Source organism: Arxiozyma heterogenica (assembly GCF_036370985.1).
Source record: "Arxiozyma heterogenica strain weizmannii chromosome Unknown scaffold_7, whole genome shotgun sequence".
Taxonomy (NCBI): Eukaryota; Fungi; Ascomycota; class Saccharomycetes; order Saccharomycetales; family Saccharomycetaceae; genus Arxiozyma; species Arxiozyma heterogenica.
In genome coordinates, this window is record NW_027042660.1 from 75,804 (window position 1) to 92,211 (window position 16,408).

A 16,408-nucleotide genomic window follows, 5' to 3' on the forward strand; every position below is an offset into this window, starting at 1 on the left:
TGTTTCTTCTCTCTCTCTTGATTATCCCTATATTAAAAACAGTATATAGTTTACCCTATCTAATATGAAGTAAAAAACATGGAGATCCAAACGAAAGAAAAAAAAAGAAAAATGTGCACTTGTGTGAACATTAGTGATCAATATTCTTATAAAAAAGATATAAAGGTGAACACACTGATCTTTCCTTTCTAAAATATTTCTGCGATGTATAAATGGATAAGAGATAAGATAAGGAAGTAAACCCGATCAAAATTTATTATTAAAAATATAGCTATAAGGAAAAACAGTCCGTTCGACCCTTGTCAGAGGCCAAAAAAGGATGGTACAATCAAAAGAAATAAATTAATCGCAGAAACTCTAAAGACTTTTTTTTTTTGCTTTTATCCAAAAATTTTAATATTTTCTTGTTTTTCCCTTTTGGGGAATCCTTCGAGTTTTTGGTTTTTCTTCTTCTTCCTTTCTTTTTTTTCAATTTTTTTCATATTTTCTTTTCGAAGTTTTGGTGTTGGTGGGTGAAAGCTTTCATTGAATTTTCAATATTCCGATGAGCTCTTGCATAAATCACAATTAAAAATTTTTAAACACTTGTTACTAAATCTTTGTATTTCGAATTGATGTTGACTAGTTTAATACCGAAATCATGTACCTTATTATTATTCTACGATACAAAAAAGAAAAATTTCTTGTATTTTCGTCTAAATTCCCCTCGTTTTTCAATTTATTTAATATTCAAGTGCATAATAATAATAACATCAAATTAAAATATATATATATACATAACAAGATTTATTAAACGACAAAGATGTGTGCTGCAAAATTAAAGCATGAAAAACCACCCAAATTAAGCACTAAGGAAAAAGTGAAGGAACTGACTTCCTCCTCCTCCTCGAGTGCATCATCTTCTTCAAGTGAATCTTCCTCAAGCGAATCTGATTCTGATTCTGATTCCACTTCCACTTCCACTTCCTCTTCCTCTTCCTCATCTGATGATGAATTAAGTTCTTCCAGTTCCTCTAATAACTCTACTAGTGATTCTGATTCTGATTCTGATTCCAGCTCCTCCAGTAACTCTACTAGTGATTCTGAATCTAGTACCAGTTCAAGTGAATCTTCAAGCAACTCAGATTCTTCCAACGAATCATCTAGTGACTCAGACTCTTTCAGCGACTCAGAATCCAACTCAAGTTCCGACTCTTCAAGCGATTCTCCTAGCGACTCAGATTCCTCTAGTGATTCAGAATCCAGCTCAAGTTCTGACTCTTCCAATGAGTCTTCTAGCGACTCGGATTCCTCTAGTGATTCAGAATCCAGCTCAAGTTCAGACTCTTCCAGCGATTCATCTAGCGACTCAGACTCTTCTAGTGATTCATCTAGCGACTCAGACTCCTCTAGTGATTCAGAATCCAGCTCAAGTTCAGACTCTTCCAGCGATTCATCTAGCGACTCAGACTCTTCTAGTGATTCATCTAGCGACTCAGACTCTTCTAGTGATTCATCTAGCGACTCAGACTCCTCTAGTAATTCAGAATCTAGCTCAAGTTCTAACTCTTCCAGCGATTCTTCCAGCGACTTAGAATCTGGTTCAAACTCAGACTCATCCAATGAGTCTTCTAGCGACTCAGATTCCTCTGAAAATGAGAATGTAAATAATAAAAAGAGAATAAGAGAAGATAATGACAATGAAGCTACAAAGGAAATAATCAACTCTTCCTCTTCCATTACGAATAACACTAACACTAACAATAACAACAATAGTAACAACAACAGTACTAAGAGAAAAAAGTTGAATATATCTGCAGGTACTGATGAAATAAAAGAGGGACAAAGGAAACATTTCTCTCGTATTGAAAGAGAAAAGATTTCATTTGAAGCCTGGGAATTGACAGATAACACATATAAAGGTGCGGCAGGTACTTGGGGTGAAAAGGCAAATGAAAAATTGAGTAGGGTTCGTGGTAAAGATTTCACAAAGAACAAAAATAAGATGAAGAGAGGTTCCTATAGAGGTGGTACTATCACTTTAGCTTCTGGTTCATATAAATTCATTGATTAAATAGTGTTTATGTATATAAATATATAGAATTATTAGTGTATATGTAAAAGAATCGAAAGTGTATCAATAAAAGGCATTGTATATATAATGATACTATTATGGTCTGATGGTCTTATATTTTGATTTTATAAACAATTTATGCAATAATATATATATATATATATATTTATATATTAAAGGGAATAGGATATATGAACTTAATAGTTAACATCTTTTCTTTTTAATAATACTTTTCTTTTAGAATTTCTCATCATATTTTCATTATTATTATTATTATTACCAGCTATATAGCGAAATCTTTTTTCTTTTGATCTTGATGATTCTAAAATTAACATGTCATTTCCATCCAGCTCTAAATCTCTTGAATGCCTTTTGGATTGATTGACAGCATCACCAATATTCAAATCAGAAAGAGACTTATAAGACGAATCATTTTGTAAAGACATCAAAGTTTTATTTATTCTAATTTTCAATCCATTGGATATCTTTCTAAATGGTAGAATATTATTTTCCAAGTCCTCATTGTTACTATCGAAATTCCCAGTGGCTTGAAAAGTTGACTCCTTCTCTAATGTATTATAGGAGGAACAACGACTAGGTAAATATATATTTCCAACATAATTGATTCTAGAACTAGTTAGACCAGGTGATAGGGATAATGCACGTTCATTGATGGGTCGTTTTGGAGTAGTCAATTGAAGTAACATTCCAGAAGCATTAACATCAATTAATGGGTCTTTAGTTATATTATCTTTACAATGACAATCATTATTTATGTAGGTAGAAGAGTCAGGTGAACAGTTGTGCATTTGACAAGTCATCATATTTTTTTACTGGGGTAGTTGGTCTATATATAGATTCAAATTGTATTATTTGATCGTCTAAACTATCTACAATTTGAGTCATCATATACATATACATATACAATGTGTGTGTGTGTGTGCCTGTATCTCTAGATAAATATTTATCGCTGCTAATATATTTTTATCAATCTTCAATCTTCAATTCGTAACATTGACTAACTTTCCCCTATTGTTAATTTGAATTCAAAAAAAAAAAAGAACTTAGTGATATACAATTAATATCTACTCCTCTACTAACAATTGCAGTTGTCTTACTATGTTAATGGTCCAGAGACTATGTGAAATCAATTTGTGCAGATCATAAGATATGAATTAAACGTTTTTCCTAATACGGTAATTCATTGAAGATTTTTCTTTTAAAAATTTTTTTTCTATTTTCTCTCTTAAGTTTTTTTTTTGGGCGTCACTTCGATTCTTCCGCCACGCCTTCCCCTATTTTTTTTTTTGTATATTTTTTTTTATTATTTTTGGTTTCCAACGTAATTTGTTCTTCTTATAATAGAATGGTATTTAGTAATACGGCTTAGTAATCGAGTAAACAAACAGTAGCACTCCATCGCTTTAAGATCAACATATTCTGAGATATTATTTCTTATTTTTTATGCAGTTACTAGCCAGCAATAATTTTATACTTAACATTACAGATCTTGTCTTTGTTAGACTGTTCGTTTGTATTAAACGTATTTATTTCTACTATATTTATATAGTTTTTATTTCTCTCTTATTTTTTTTTATTTAAATAATATAACTGAATGGTCAAATCTTTATTTGTTATTCCAACCTCATCATATCTAATAATTTGTAACCTTGTTTTGTATAGTAGTGCCGTTTTATAAGTCTTTTCCAATTTTATACAACACATAAGGTAATATATTAAATAATTTCAAACTTCCTAGGATATATGCATATTCACCAAAAGTATACAACTACACACACACACACACACACATATATATATATATATATTACACCATCTATTATAATTGTTCCTGGAAATTAATTAATCTTGTTCTTCTCTTCCGTACTGTGTTTTCCTTTTGGGTTAATTGCAGCTCAGATTTATCATTATCGTTTGATAAAGTTAATCCGTTCGAAATCAAAGAATCCATATCATGATTACCACATAACGGGATTTTATCGTTAAATATGAAATAATCCTGTGTGATTGCCCTCTTACATAAGAAACATTTTAAACAATTTACATGGTACCTTTCTTTCTTATCGTTCTCCAAACATTCGCCCTCAATAAACCCATTACATGATTTACAAATACTATTATTACTCTCATGGTAATGTCTTTGACAATATGGCATATCATTTAGTATATAACATGGTATCAATTTATTGAAAATGATTTCACAATCCGTACATTTAAAACATTTTTTATGCCATTGACCAGATAATTCACCTGGTTTCTTTGCATAAACACCCTTTGTTACAATCTCTAACCCACATGTTCTACATGGACCCTCTCCAGGTGGATACTTAGTTCTATTTCCAGATATAACCAATGAGCCAATATTATCCTTACCACTACCACAAGCACTAGCGTTGCTTGGTGTTGAAGTTGGTTGATCCTCCCTAGGCGATAATAATGAAGCAGATGAAGAATAAAAACTTGAATTAATATTTTGTTTGAATTTATAAAACGTTGGTGTTGTTCCAACTATTGAACTTGAATCATTGTAGTTGTTTTTATTAGTGTCACTTTTATATACGTTTCTATCCATATTTTTCTCAAATACATTGAAGTTCTCTTTGTCATTGGTTTCAGTACCTGTGTTCAAATTGATATTTTGAGGCAATATATCATTGGATGTTGGAGAAATGGTATTGATATACGGACCATTCATATATAACGAATCCGTGTTTAAATATGGTTTTTTAGTGCCAAGTTTATTAGTGGGGAATCCGGAAAGATATGCACTAGATTTTTTCAATCTGAACCCATCTCCTGAATTAAGTAAACTATCACCACCAATACCGAAACCATTATTATCATTATTAATGGAGATTGATGGATTCAATTTTGCATTTCTTGAGAATGACACATCATCTAATTGTGCAATTAATTGTTCTACATTCATGTTTGTGCTTGATTGTGATTCAATAGGGCTGGATAGTACAGTGGAGTCTATATGATTACCGACATTGATATCTGTATGGCTCTCGTATCTATCTATGTTATTATCACTATTCCACTTCAACGGTATAGTTTCATCATCTGAATGCATAGATATATGAAGGATATCATTCGGTTTAAAATCTACACTTTTAGCCTTTGATTCACGATATTTCAAATTTTCATCATTGTCAAGATTATCTTCGATTTTGTCATTCTCATCATTATCTCTATTATGCATAGCATTTGATTCATGGTCTGAATCTCTTTGAGTCAACATATGAAAACTTTTCTCTATTGGATTCATTTCTACGTCAGTCTTTTTTGCTTGCTCAAAATCAAACAGACTAGTAGAGGAATCTTTATTATTATAATTATTATTGTTTGATCGTATCTTTGAATCATGTGAAGTTACAACAGTAGATGTCTCTGAAGGAGCTGTGATTTGGATTTGGACATTGGGTTCAATTGGCTTAACATGTGTTTTTGCATTATTATTATCATTATTTTTATTATAAATAACATTAGTATTGATCATATTACCAATACGTGGATTTGCATTCAAGCAATCTGCATTACTTGCCTTGTTCCCCATAGCCATATCACATTGGATACCAGTACCATAATCCCTAGAATGACCACTATGATCATTTGAATGTATATTTTGATTAGTACTCCCGCCTTTATTGACCTCGAAACCGGCTCTCTCCAATGCTGTTTTATAGGGGACCCGTGGATTCAGTTTGGGAAAAGGCGACCCATACATTCCATTATACATATTAATCTAGATAGATTATTGCTTACTTTCACTATATATCGATATTCTTCCTTGAATTGAGGTAGAAAGAATTTCTTAACTGCATTGAACTATGGGTCTCTTTTGAAGAAATTGTTGGTCATCTTCTATAAATATTAAAATTCGATATTTTTCTATGCGAGTCTCAATTACAAGATGCACAGAGAAGAAAAGGTCACACACACAGAAAAATATCTATAGACAAGGGCATATACAAACTACAGTATAACATTCTATCAGTATTGATTAGGTTTACCCAGATTTATGGTCGTTTTAAACAAATCAACATAAAGTCGTTTTAACTGATTCCACACATATAATATACCCGCCTTCTAAATTAAGGTACACAAATATATATCTATACGTGGATACATACGACAATAGTTTGAAAGGGAGACCTGACAACAAACCATTCAACTTGATTATCTGTTTTATTTGCTTTATTATATTGACATAGAGGAACAATATACATACATACCTACATACATATATTTGATACTACTATTGAAATAAAAATGCCTACTGCTAATAGTCTAGTGTTATTTGGTAATTCCATCAATCGGGATGGTGAAATGACACAGCATTTAATTGAACAATATTATGAGTCTGTATTGAATAATAAATCAAAAGCTAAGAGGAGGAACTGTAGCAGATCCATACGTATTCCAATTGAATATGGTCAACAAACAAGTGCAAACAAGGATCAACCATCAAATGACAACAACAATAATAAAGATCATAATGAACAAGGAAATGAAGGTGAAGAAGAAGAGATAGAAGTAGAGATAGATTTAGATGAAGATAGTAAAGATACAGAAACTTTTGATATGGATATGGATACTGATATGGACATGGACCAAATTGAACCCATAACATTTTGGTCCAAAATTAAGTCACTTTGTTATAATATATTTGTTGGAGATTACCAAAAGGATTTACTTATTGCCAAACTGCAATCACAAAGAAGACACTCCATGTCGTATGCAGAATGGAGGCAGTCCGCACTACGATTGGATAATTTAACAAATAAAATCAAATGGAAACATAAGTTGGAATGCGGCCTTTATGATTACCAGTTGATTCAAAGTCTATTACATAAACTACAAAAGGCACGATTAAACGAGGATTATCATTATTTGCTTTATTTAATAAGGACAAACTGGGTCAGAAATTTAGGGAATATGGGTAACGTTAACTTATATCGACATTCATATATTGGGACCAAAAAACTTATTGATGAATATATTGATGAATCAAGAAGATGCATTGAAGCTCTAGTTAACAAATCAGATTTGGATGATGGATATTTAATGGGGATATTACAACAGACTAGACGAAATATTGGCCGTACTGCATTAGTGCTTAGTGGCGGTGGTACTTTTGGTTTGTTTCACATAGGTGTTCTCTCTACCTTATTTGAATTAGATTTATTACCTAGAGTCATCAGTGGGTCTAGTGCTGGTGCCATAGTGGCCAGTATATTATCTGTCCATCATAAAGAAGAGATCCCGTCACTACTGCAAGAGATTTTAGGCATGGAGTTCAATATTTTTAAAGATGATAAAAGGAAAAGTGAAAGTGAAAATTTCTTGATTAAGATATCACGGTTTTTAAAAAATGGCACATGGTTTAATAATGAACATCTTGTTAATACAATGATCTCATTTCTAGGAGATTTAACTTTTAGAGAAGCCTATAACAGAACTGGTAAGATTCTAAATATTACAGTATCACCAGCATCCTTATTTGAACAACCAAGATTATTAAATAACTTGACAGCCCCAAATGTGTTAATATGGTCAGCTGTTTGTGCCTCGTGTTCATTACCTGGAATATTTCCATCTTCGCCACTATATGAAAAGGACCCTAAAACAGGTGAAACAAGAATTTGGAATGGTTCAAGTTCCGTCAAATTTGTAGATGGATCTGTGGATAATGATTTACCAATATCAAGATTATCTGAAATGTTCAACGTTGATCACATTATTGCGTGTCAAGTCAACATCCATGTTGTTCCATTTTTAAAATTATCTGTATCCTGTGTTGGTGGTGAAATTGAAGATGAATTCAATGCAAGGTTAAGACAAAATTTAGGCAAAATGTATGATTTTTTATCCAACGAAATGATCCACATTTTGGAAATCGGTAGTGAAATGGGTATAGCGACTAACACGTTAACTAAGTTAAGATCTGTTTTGTCACAACAATATTCTGGAGATATTACTATTTTACCAGATATGGGAATGCTACGGAGGATAAACGAATTATTATCAAATCCAACAAGAGATTTTTTGTTGCGTGAGATTACAAATGGTGCTAGAGCAACATGGCCTAAAATATCTGTTATTGAAAATCACTGTGCACAAGAGTTTGCACTAGATAAAGCCATTACATTTTTAAAGGGGAAAATTATTGTTTCCTCTTCAATAAAGAATCCTTTACAATTCAGTGATTTCCCATTAATAAAGGCAAAACAAAATGGAGGAGACAAACAGAAGTGGAGGGAAGAAGAGAATAAAGAAGAAGAAGATATGGAAGCTGTAGCAGAAAGATTAGTGTCAAGTTACAATAATAACAACAACATTGGAAAAAACAATAAAGATACTTTGAAAAATCATGATCTTTCAATCCAAGATACCATGGAATTATCTTTTAAAAATGCTACTAATGTACTAGATGATAATTTATTAGAGACAGAATCGCCAAACTCTCTATTATTGCTGAATGAAAATATTGCCAATAAGACCTCAGTGACAACTGATCCATTAACTGGTAAAGTTAAAATCCAAACCAATCCATCTTCTTCTTCATCTACTGCATTAATTTCCTCATCTTTATCTAATAACATGATTGGTAGAAAGGTGCGCCGCAAATCAGATTCTGGCATGGTTACCTCCGGTGGATACTACTTCCAAGATCATAATATGAAACCATTACAGTTTAATATTCCATCCCCATCAACAGATAATATCCATGGTTATTCAAATATTCATAACAATATAGGATTACATAGGAGAAGATCGCAACTTTACACAAAAGGAAGTACTGGCCATATTTTTTTTCCTATGGAAAGAAGATCATGGAACTATACAAACCCGAATAGTAATACAACTACTAATACTACTACTAATAATAACAATAGTAATAAAGTTAATAGCGCAGATATAAATGCGCATACTTTTAAAACCGATAATCCAATGTTGTGGTCCTCACCATCACCTTTAGTTAATGAGATGGTTCCTGTAAATTCTCCTAGACCTAAATACAAATATCGCCCCTATTTCAATTATAAAAGTAGTAGAATTAAATCGCCATTTACTACAAGACCCAAATCAAATACTACAGGACAAGTTCACTTTAGTACAAATGATTGCAAAGATAATGCTGGCAGCAGAGTTGACAGTTACAACAAAAATGAAGATGATAACGTATATAGACAAAGCCCATCGTCATCATCTTCTGCTTCAGTAAATCCATTTTTTCCTGGAATGATAGAGAATGATTCACCACAACAGTCACATAATGAATATAGACGATATAGTGTAGATATCAGTCCCAGGGGAAGAAAAAACATTACTCATTTGACAAGAAGGCATCAACATAGCAGATCGATTGAATCACATAGTGATTCAAGTATTGTCACCAAGTCTGCAATATCAGCTACAACTAACAAGGAAACAAAGGACGATATTTTATCTTCTTCATCATTCATCAAAATAAATGAGCAACAAAAAAACGAAAATAATAACCATAATGACAATAAGACTAATAGAGAGTCAACAAACTCTATCACATCCCCTCCTGACTCATCTCCTGCATCTCGAGAAGATTTAGCATGATGACCATAAAGCTTGTGAGCATCCTTATCCATATCTACTTCCACCCTCCCATGTACAACATCATACGTTTGCGTTCATCTGTAATAAACATTCACTCTTCCACCAACTTCTCCTCTCCATCTATTCATCGTTATGAATATATTATAAAGCAATAGGGCATGCTTCTTTAATATTTCTTCTACTCTCCAAAAGTCGAAAATTGAAAAAACAAAAAAAAAGTCAAATCAAAATAGAACATTCAACAAATTAAAAATAAAATTGTTTAAGGCTTTTTTTTTTTGGGGTATAAAGTTTGTAACAAAAGTAAAAGGTGGAGAAACAAGAGAAGATAAAGTAGAGTATGTTATAATTATACACTAGACAACAACAACAACAGCAAAAACAACTAATTTGGAAATTAAGTGATTTCCCTATTTGATTCTATTATAATTTCATTCGACTGGTTATCAGGATTATGAGTACTGTAGGTGTTTACGAAAATGTTCCCGGTGAGGGTGATGAGACTAATGATGGAATGGATAATTTTAGCGAATCCATATTCAATGAAATAAATGATGACTTAGAAATGAGTTTGGAGAATGACAACCCTGATTTTCTAGATATCTACCATCTAACACCAAGACAGAGACTGATATATACAGTTAAAAAAGTGCTCTATCACTTATCTAATCAATTTTTTAAGTTACCTTTATGGCAACGAATTATAGCCACAGTTGCTACTGTATTATTTTTAATCTTGGGTATCATGTTTTTAATATTCCATAAAACTATTCTGAATTCTCTAGTAGAAACATCGAATAACTTAAGAGAGAAAACATCAACGCAGTTTATCTTAGGTCTATTGATTTTCACTGTGGCTTTCCCTCCATTAATAGGTTTTTCATTTTTGTCAACAAGTACAGGTCTAATCTATGGTGTATCTTTACATGGGTGGTTACTATTATCGATTAGTTCTGTCACAGGATGCATTGCCTCCTTTTATGTCTTCCAAAATATATTAAAGTCAAGGGCTCAGAGATTAGTTCACTTGAATAAAAGATTTGAAGCATTTGCTTCTATTCTTCAAGAGAACAATAGTTATTTGATACTTGCTTTGTTCAGACTATGTCCATTCCCTTACTCTTTGACTAATGGTGCTATTGCTGGTGTTTATGGTGTTTCATTGAAAAATTTTGCTATTGCCAACTTAATCACAACCCCAAAGATGTTTATATATCTATTCATTGGATCCCGCATTAAGAACCTTGGAGAGACTAAATCTACTGGTGAAAAGATGCTTGATTTATTTTCTATCTTATTTACTCTAACGGTCTTATTCTTTACTGCTTGGTTGTTATACTTCAAGACTCAAAATAAGTATCGTGAATTGATTAACAAGCAGAATCAAGAACAACAATCTATGTCTTCTGAAATCCCAGATTCTGTTTCATTTGAATTGTGAAAATTAATCATAGCGATGTCTCTCCATACTGATATATACATTTCTGCAGACACACACGCATATACACACACACACACACACATATATATATATATATATACTTATATTTATATAATTACAGTTTAGACATAAAGTTATTGTAGAAAAATAAGAACTTTTTTATGACCTCATAAATAATTACTTGTTTTTATTTTCTTGAAAATAAGTGTATCCATCATTCATGCCTATAATCACCAGCATAAAGATTTCTACTTCCTGACGAACCTATGTCCACAACAAGTATCCGCATTTACTAAGATTCAAAAAGTCATATGTTATTTAGAATTTTGACTCAATTACCAAAATCCATTTTTAATACTCGCTTGCCGATAATTCCATTTACGAAACCATTAAATCTTAAGAAGTTTAACCCCCAAAACAGAACATACCTCTACCATACCAGAAGAAGAGAAAATAATAAGAACTATCAATCATATTTTTACAATCATGATTCATATCAATATCAAAACCAATACTCTTACAAAAGATTTAACAGTAGTCCTCAACAAAATAGTAAGACTTTGTGGCAAGTACTAAATGATCCCTCCAACAGAAAGTACCTCTATATGATCCTTGGTGGCGGAGCTTTTTTCTATGTAACTCATTTAGAAGCAGCCCCTGTATCGTCTAGAAGAAGATTTATTTGGATTCCAAGATCTATTGAATTAGCTATAGGCAAATCTTCATATAAATCTATCTTAAATGAGACAAGACACAGTATCCTTCCCTCTAACCATCCAGTGTCTAAAAAAGTAGAAACAATTTTTACCAAGATCGTAGAGGCGGCAGCAAAAGACCCTTCAGTTAATACAACTCTTATAGATGGAATAGATTGGAAGATCCATGTAGTCAATGACCCCAGAGCGCCTCCCAATGCATTTGTTTTACCAGGTGGGAAAGTATTTGTATTCAGTAGTATCTTAAGGATTTGCGAAAATGATGATGGGATTGCCACGGTGCTATCACATGAATTTGCACACCAACTGGCTAGACATACAGCAGAATCTTTATCGAAGGCCCCCCTCTATTTAATGATCGACTTATTACTCTACTCTATCACTGGTATCCAAGGCGTAAATGGGTTATTAACCGATGCATTATTAAAAATGCCTGCTTCAAGACAAATGGAAACAGAGGCCGATTATATTGGACTGATGATAATGGCCAGAGCATGCTTCGATCCCAATGAGGCTGTAAGAGTATGGGAGAGGATGGCTGCATTTGAAAGACAACTTAAAGGTCAAGGTTCCCCATTGGAATTTTTGTCAACTCATCCTGCTAGTGAGAAGAGAATCCAAAATATGTTGAGCTGGTCTAATAAAGCTAATGCTCTTTATGAACAATCAGAATGTAACAGATATTTAGGCTATTATAAACCTTTTCAAGATATGTTTATGAGCCCATCCTGAAGTACGAGTTTCTTTTAATATCTGTCTTTTATAAATTATATTAATGAAATGAGGAAATATATATATATATATTTAATAATACATGCTAATATAATATCTGCGTATTAAAATGGCCTTTTCCTTCTCTTTAACCCAATTGTTACTATATTATTTTGATTGTTTGCATTGGTCCGTTTTTCAATAAATTTAGAACTTGGTGCATTATTTATATCTTTATTCAATTGTTTAATTGTTCCTTCTCTCCTAACTAAACAATATTTAATTCGTTCATCAATTATATCATCAGATTTATTCTTCTCATTACTAATCTCAAAAGAATTCTTTGAACCAAACAATGTTGTAATATTATCTTCATCATATGTTGATATCTTCTTAATATCATATATTAAGGGTCCAAATTCCATTAACCAAAATGGATTTACTGCAGTGACATAACACATATATTCCCTTGTTGTCATCAACAATTCATGATATACAACATAATTAGGAGGATCATCAATTCCAAATAACACACTTGTAGGGTGTAATTCAACTTTCATACCGGTTCTCAAATCTACATATCTCCTTAAACCAGTCACTTTAGATGCTTGGTGAGCAAATGCAGAACATATACATTTTCTCACAATATCCCAATTTGTACCTGATGATACTATAGGTATCTTATTCTTTTTCATAATTTTAATCAACTGATTTCGAATTTCTCGTGCCTTAACTAATGATCTATATATTAAAAAATGCTTTTCACACCATTTTGCTGAAAATTGATTCGATACCCATTGATTATAAACATTCAACAAGGTAAGATGATCGGACATAGGTACCAAAAATCTCTCCCTAGCAGAATCCGATTCCTTTTCACGTTCTTTTGGTCTATGGAATACTTGTGGAACGGATAACATAGATACAATGGTGACTAATTCTTCACTACATTTATTCTTGGATGCAACAATTAAAGCTTTTGACAAGGTAACTTGTAAAGGGAACTGTGCCATCTGTCTCCCCAAACTGGTCAAATTCCCATAGTTATTAATTGCTCCCAAAAACCATAATTCATACATTGATTCCAGCAAAGTTTGTAAAGGTGGTTTATCCAGAAATGGAAAATTAATGCAATCTTTAACACCCAATGATTTCAATAAAAGTAATGTATTTGTAAGACTTGTCCTTTGTATTTCTGGGATAGGTTGAATATACATATCCTCTTCTGCAGTCTCTTCGGTATACAATCTGTAAGCTATCCCGGGCCCTGTACGTCCAGCTCTACCGGATCTCTGATTAGCATTAGCTAAGGATATTGGTGTTACCATTAAACTATCGAGACCAATGCTTGGATTAAACACTTTTAATTTTGAGTAACCGCAATCGATAACGTATCTGATACCATCTATAGTTAAAGACGTTTCTGCAATATTAGTAGACACAACAATTTTTCTTTTAGATGGTTCCAATTTATGAAATATTCTATTTTGTAATTCAGGTGACAATGCAGAATAAATTGGGTAAATTTCTATATCATTAATTTCTTCAAAATTATCAATACCATGTTTTTTGGAATACACTTCAACTAATTTATTCTTAATTGAATCACATGTAATTTCAATATCTTCTTGACCGGTCATAAAAATTAAGACATCACCACTTGAAACAGGAGTTTGTAAATGGATTCTTACTGCTTCTATAACAGCTGCCTCAACATAATCATCTATAGATGTCTTGGAATAATTGATTTGTACCGGATAAGTTCTACCTGGAATAGTAAATTGAGGAGCATTACCAAGGAATTTTGAAAACTTCGTTGCATTCATAGTAGCTGAAGTAATGATCAATTTGATATCTTTCCTTTTAGTCAATAAATTTTTGAACATTCCTAAGAGCACATCTGTATTCAATGATCTTTCATGGGCTTCATCGATTATAATACAATTATATTTTGTCAAGAACGGGTCCAACAAAAATTCACGTAGCAATATACCATCAGTCATAAATTTTATCTTAGTATCTGAAGAGGTTATATCTTCAAATCTAATGGCATAGCCAACAGTGCTTCCTAATTGTGTATTCATCTCTAATGCCACACGTTTAGCTACAGATATAGCAGCAACACGTCTAGGTTGAGTGACTCCAATCATCATTGAATTAGAATTTCCTTTAGTGTCAGTATTATTATCATCATCAAAATTTCGACAAAACCCTGCCTCGTATAAAATCTGTGGCAATTGAGTAGTTTTACCAGACCCAGTCTCACCTATGACAATCACTACTTGATTAGATAATACTAATGAGATTAACTCATCTTTTACTTTATATGCAGGTAAATTAAGTCTTTGATTTTGTATCTCTTCTTGACTTTGAAGATATTTTTTATCAATATTTTTATTGTTGTGCAAAATTGTGTCTTTCTTGGTCATTTCAGTTGTGTCATTGTCTTGAACACCCAAAATAGCACCCATTGCCGTGTTAGCCAATTGTACATTTTGATGATTTTTGGTTTTTTGTTCTTTAGTCAATCTTTTAAGGTTAACCAGTTGACTACCCTTTCTTGCCATTTGAGAGAAAGTACTATTTGGATTTTTAAAGGGGTTAATAATTCCCATATGGGATGAATCAGAGATGGAACCAACGATAGCAGAAGTTGGAATTTTATATTTATTACAATAATCTAATAAAAATGATGGTAACCAATCTTTTTTTTTATCAATAGATACCGGGCATAATTGAACGTTCGAAAACTCTATTTGATCATCTTTTGCTAAGTCGTTAAAACAATAATAATAATCTTGTGTGTTTTCTTCATCATTATTTATTCTATCCGAATTATTTATAGCAGTCTTCTTACCTGAAATAGTGACAGATATATTAGGAGAAGGTTTAATAAAAGGATTCTCAGAGCCAACATATTTTGAATTTGAATATTCTTTTAGCTTTGAAGCTGTAGATTTCTCTAATTTTTTAAAGATTATCCTTTTTGGATCAATTTTTTTTACATTAACACTTTGTTTCTTGGATAAGTAATCAAGCTCATCATCCTCTTCATTCCCATACCCATCCTCATTATCAAATGAGAGTGGAATCAATCTTTTTCTTTTCTCTGTTATCTCTAAAAGGGTTGTGTTTGTCTTAGACATTCCAATATCACTACTATTATTAGTATTAGTATCACTATCCATGTTGTGCACTTTATTTTTGCGATTAGTACTATTACTATCACTATCACGAAGTTTCGAATATAATTCCTTAAAAAAAGTTAATCGATCAACACCACCCCTTAATTTAAGTACCACAGAAACAGCATTATAAAAATCATCAAAAGTGTTTTTGGTGATAGCCAACCGTTGTATGATTTTAAATAAATTTGGTGTTATTGAGCTTGTTGAATGGGCTTGGATCCATTTAGACAAATCATCGTTCATGACTCAGCTCAGTATAAATACAGTTCACCACTCTTATAACAATATCAAACTTTTAAATATTAGAAAACTTATTACCTACTTATACTTACTCAATTATCTATTTATTTTATTACTATAGTAGCGATAGTAGTGGTAGTGATTGTTGTTGTGTATATAACAAAGAAGTGATTGAAGATATAAAAAAAAAAAAACAAAGAAGACAGCGGCTATTTCATTGCTTCTAAAGTATATAAAACATGTTGTTATGTAAATACATTCACTTAAAAAAAAAAAAACGTAAATACCTCCAACGGAATTAAACAACCCGTTTCGGCTTGTATTTGTTCCCGTCCTGTTTTCGTTTTTGCTTGAAGGAAAAAAAAAAGTAAGAAGAACTGAAAAGATCCCAATAGTTCAAGATTAAAGCCAGACTGGTAAAATTACAATAAGAATAGAG

At 32.0% G+C, this 16,408-nt stretch overlaps 7 protein-coding genes across 7 annotated transcripts; 4 read left to right on the forward strand and 3 right to left on the reverse strand.

Annotated features, from left to right (window-relative positions):
• Window positions 1-802: 802 nt before the first annotated feature.
• SRP40 (Srp40p) lies at window positions 803-2,053 on the forward strand (the record flags this gene model as incomplete). The annotated part of the gene is made up of 1 exon (XM_064861193.1): window positions 803-2,053. The coding sequence occupies one exon, from the start codon at window positions 803-805 to the stop codon at window positions 2,051-2,053; it is 1,251 nt and encodes a 416-aa protein (XP_064716870.1).
• A 197-nt stretch (window positions 2,054-2,250) lies between these two features.
• On the reverse strand, window positions 2,251-2,877 carry PWA37_004717 (uncharacterized protein; the record flags this gene model as incomplete). Its single annotated transcript, XM_064861194.1, has 1 exon — window positions 2,251-2,877. The coding sequence occupies one exon, from the start codon at window positions 2,875-2,877 to the stop codon at window positions 2,251-2,253; it is 627 nt and encodes a 208-aa protein (XP_064716871.1).
• Window positions 2,878-3,893: 1,016 nt separating this feature from the next.
• Window positions 3,894-5,816, reverse strand: PXL1 (Pxl1p; the record flags this gene model as incomplete). The annotated part of the gene is made up of 1 exon (XM_064861195.1): window positions 3,894-5,816. One exon carries the CDS (start codon window positions 5,814-5,816, stop codon window positions 3,894-3,896), a length of 1,923 nt encoding a protein of 640 aa, XP_064716872.1.
• Window positions 5,817-6,349: 533 nt separating this feature from the next.
• On the forward strand, window positions 6,350-9,673 carry TGL4 (triacylglycerol lipase; the record flags this gene model as incomplete). Its single annotated transcript, XM_064861196.1, has 1 exon — window positions 6,350-9,673. The coding sequence occupies one exon, from the start codon at window positions 6,350-6,352 to the stop codon at window positions 9,671-9,673; it is 3,324 nt and encodes a 1,107-aa protein (XP_064716873.1).
• Window positions 9,674-10,127: 454 nt separating this feature from the next.
• TVP38 (Tvp38p) lies at window positions 10,128-11,114 on the forward strand (the record flags this gene model as incomplete). Its single annotated transcript, XM_064861197.1, has 1 exon — window positions 10,128-11,114. One exon carries the CDS (start codon window positions 10,128-10,130, stop codon window positions 11,112-11,114), a length of 987 nt encoding a protein of 328 aa, XP_064716874.1.
• Window positions 11,115-11,425: 311 nt separating this feature from the next.
• OMA1 (metalloendopeptidase) lies at window positions 11,426-12,562 on the forward strand (the record flags this gene model as incomplete). Its single annotated transcript, XM_064861198.1, has 1 exon — window positions 11,426-12,562. The coding sequence occupies one exon, from the start codon at window positions 11,426-11,428 to the stop codon at window positions 12,560-12,562; it is 1,137 nt and encodes a 378-aa protein (XP_064716875.1).
• Window positions 12,563-12,666: 104 nt separating this feature from the next.
• Window positions 12,667-15,972, reverse strand: PRP16 (DEAH-box RNA helicase PRP16; the record flags this gene model as incomplete). The annotated part of the gene is made up of 1 exon (XM_064861199.1): window positions 12,667-15,972. One exon carries the CDS (start codon window positions 15,970-15,972, stop codon window positions 12,667-12,669), a length of 3,306 nt encoding a protein of 1,101 aa, XP_064716876.1.
• Window positions 15,973-16,408: the final 436 nt, after the last annotated feature.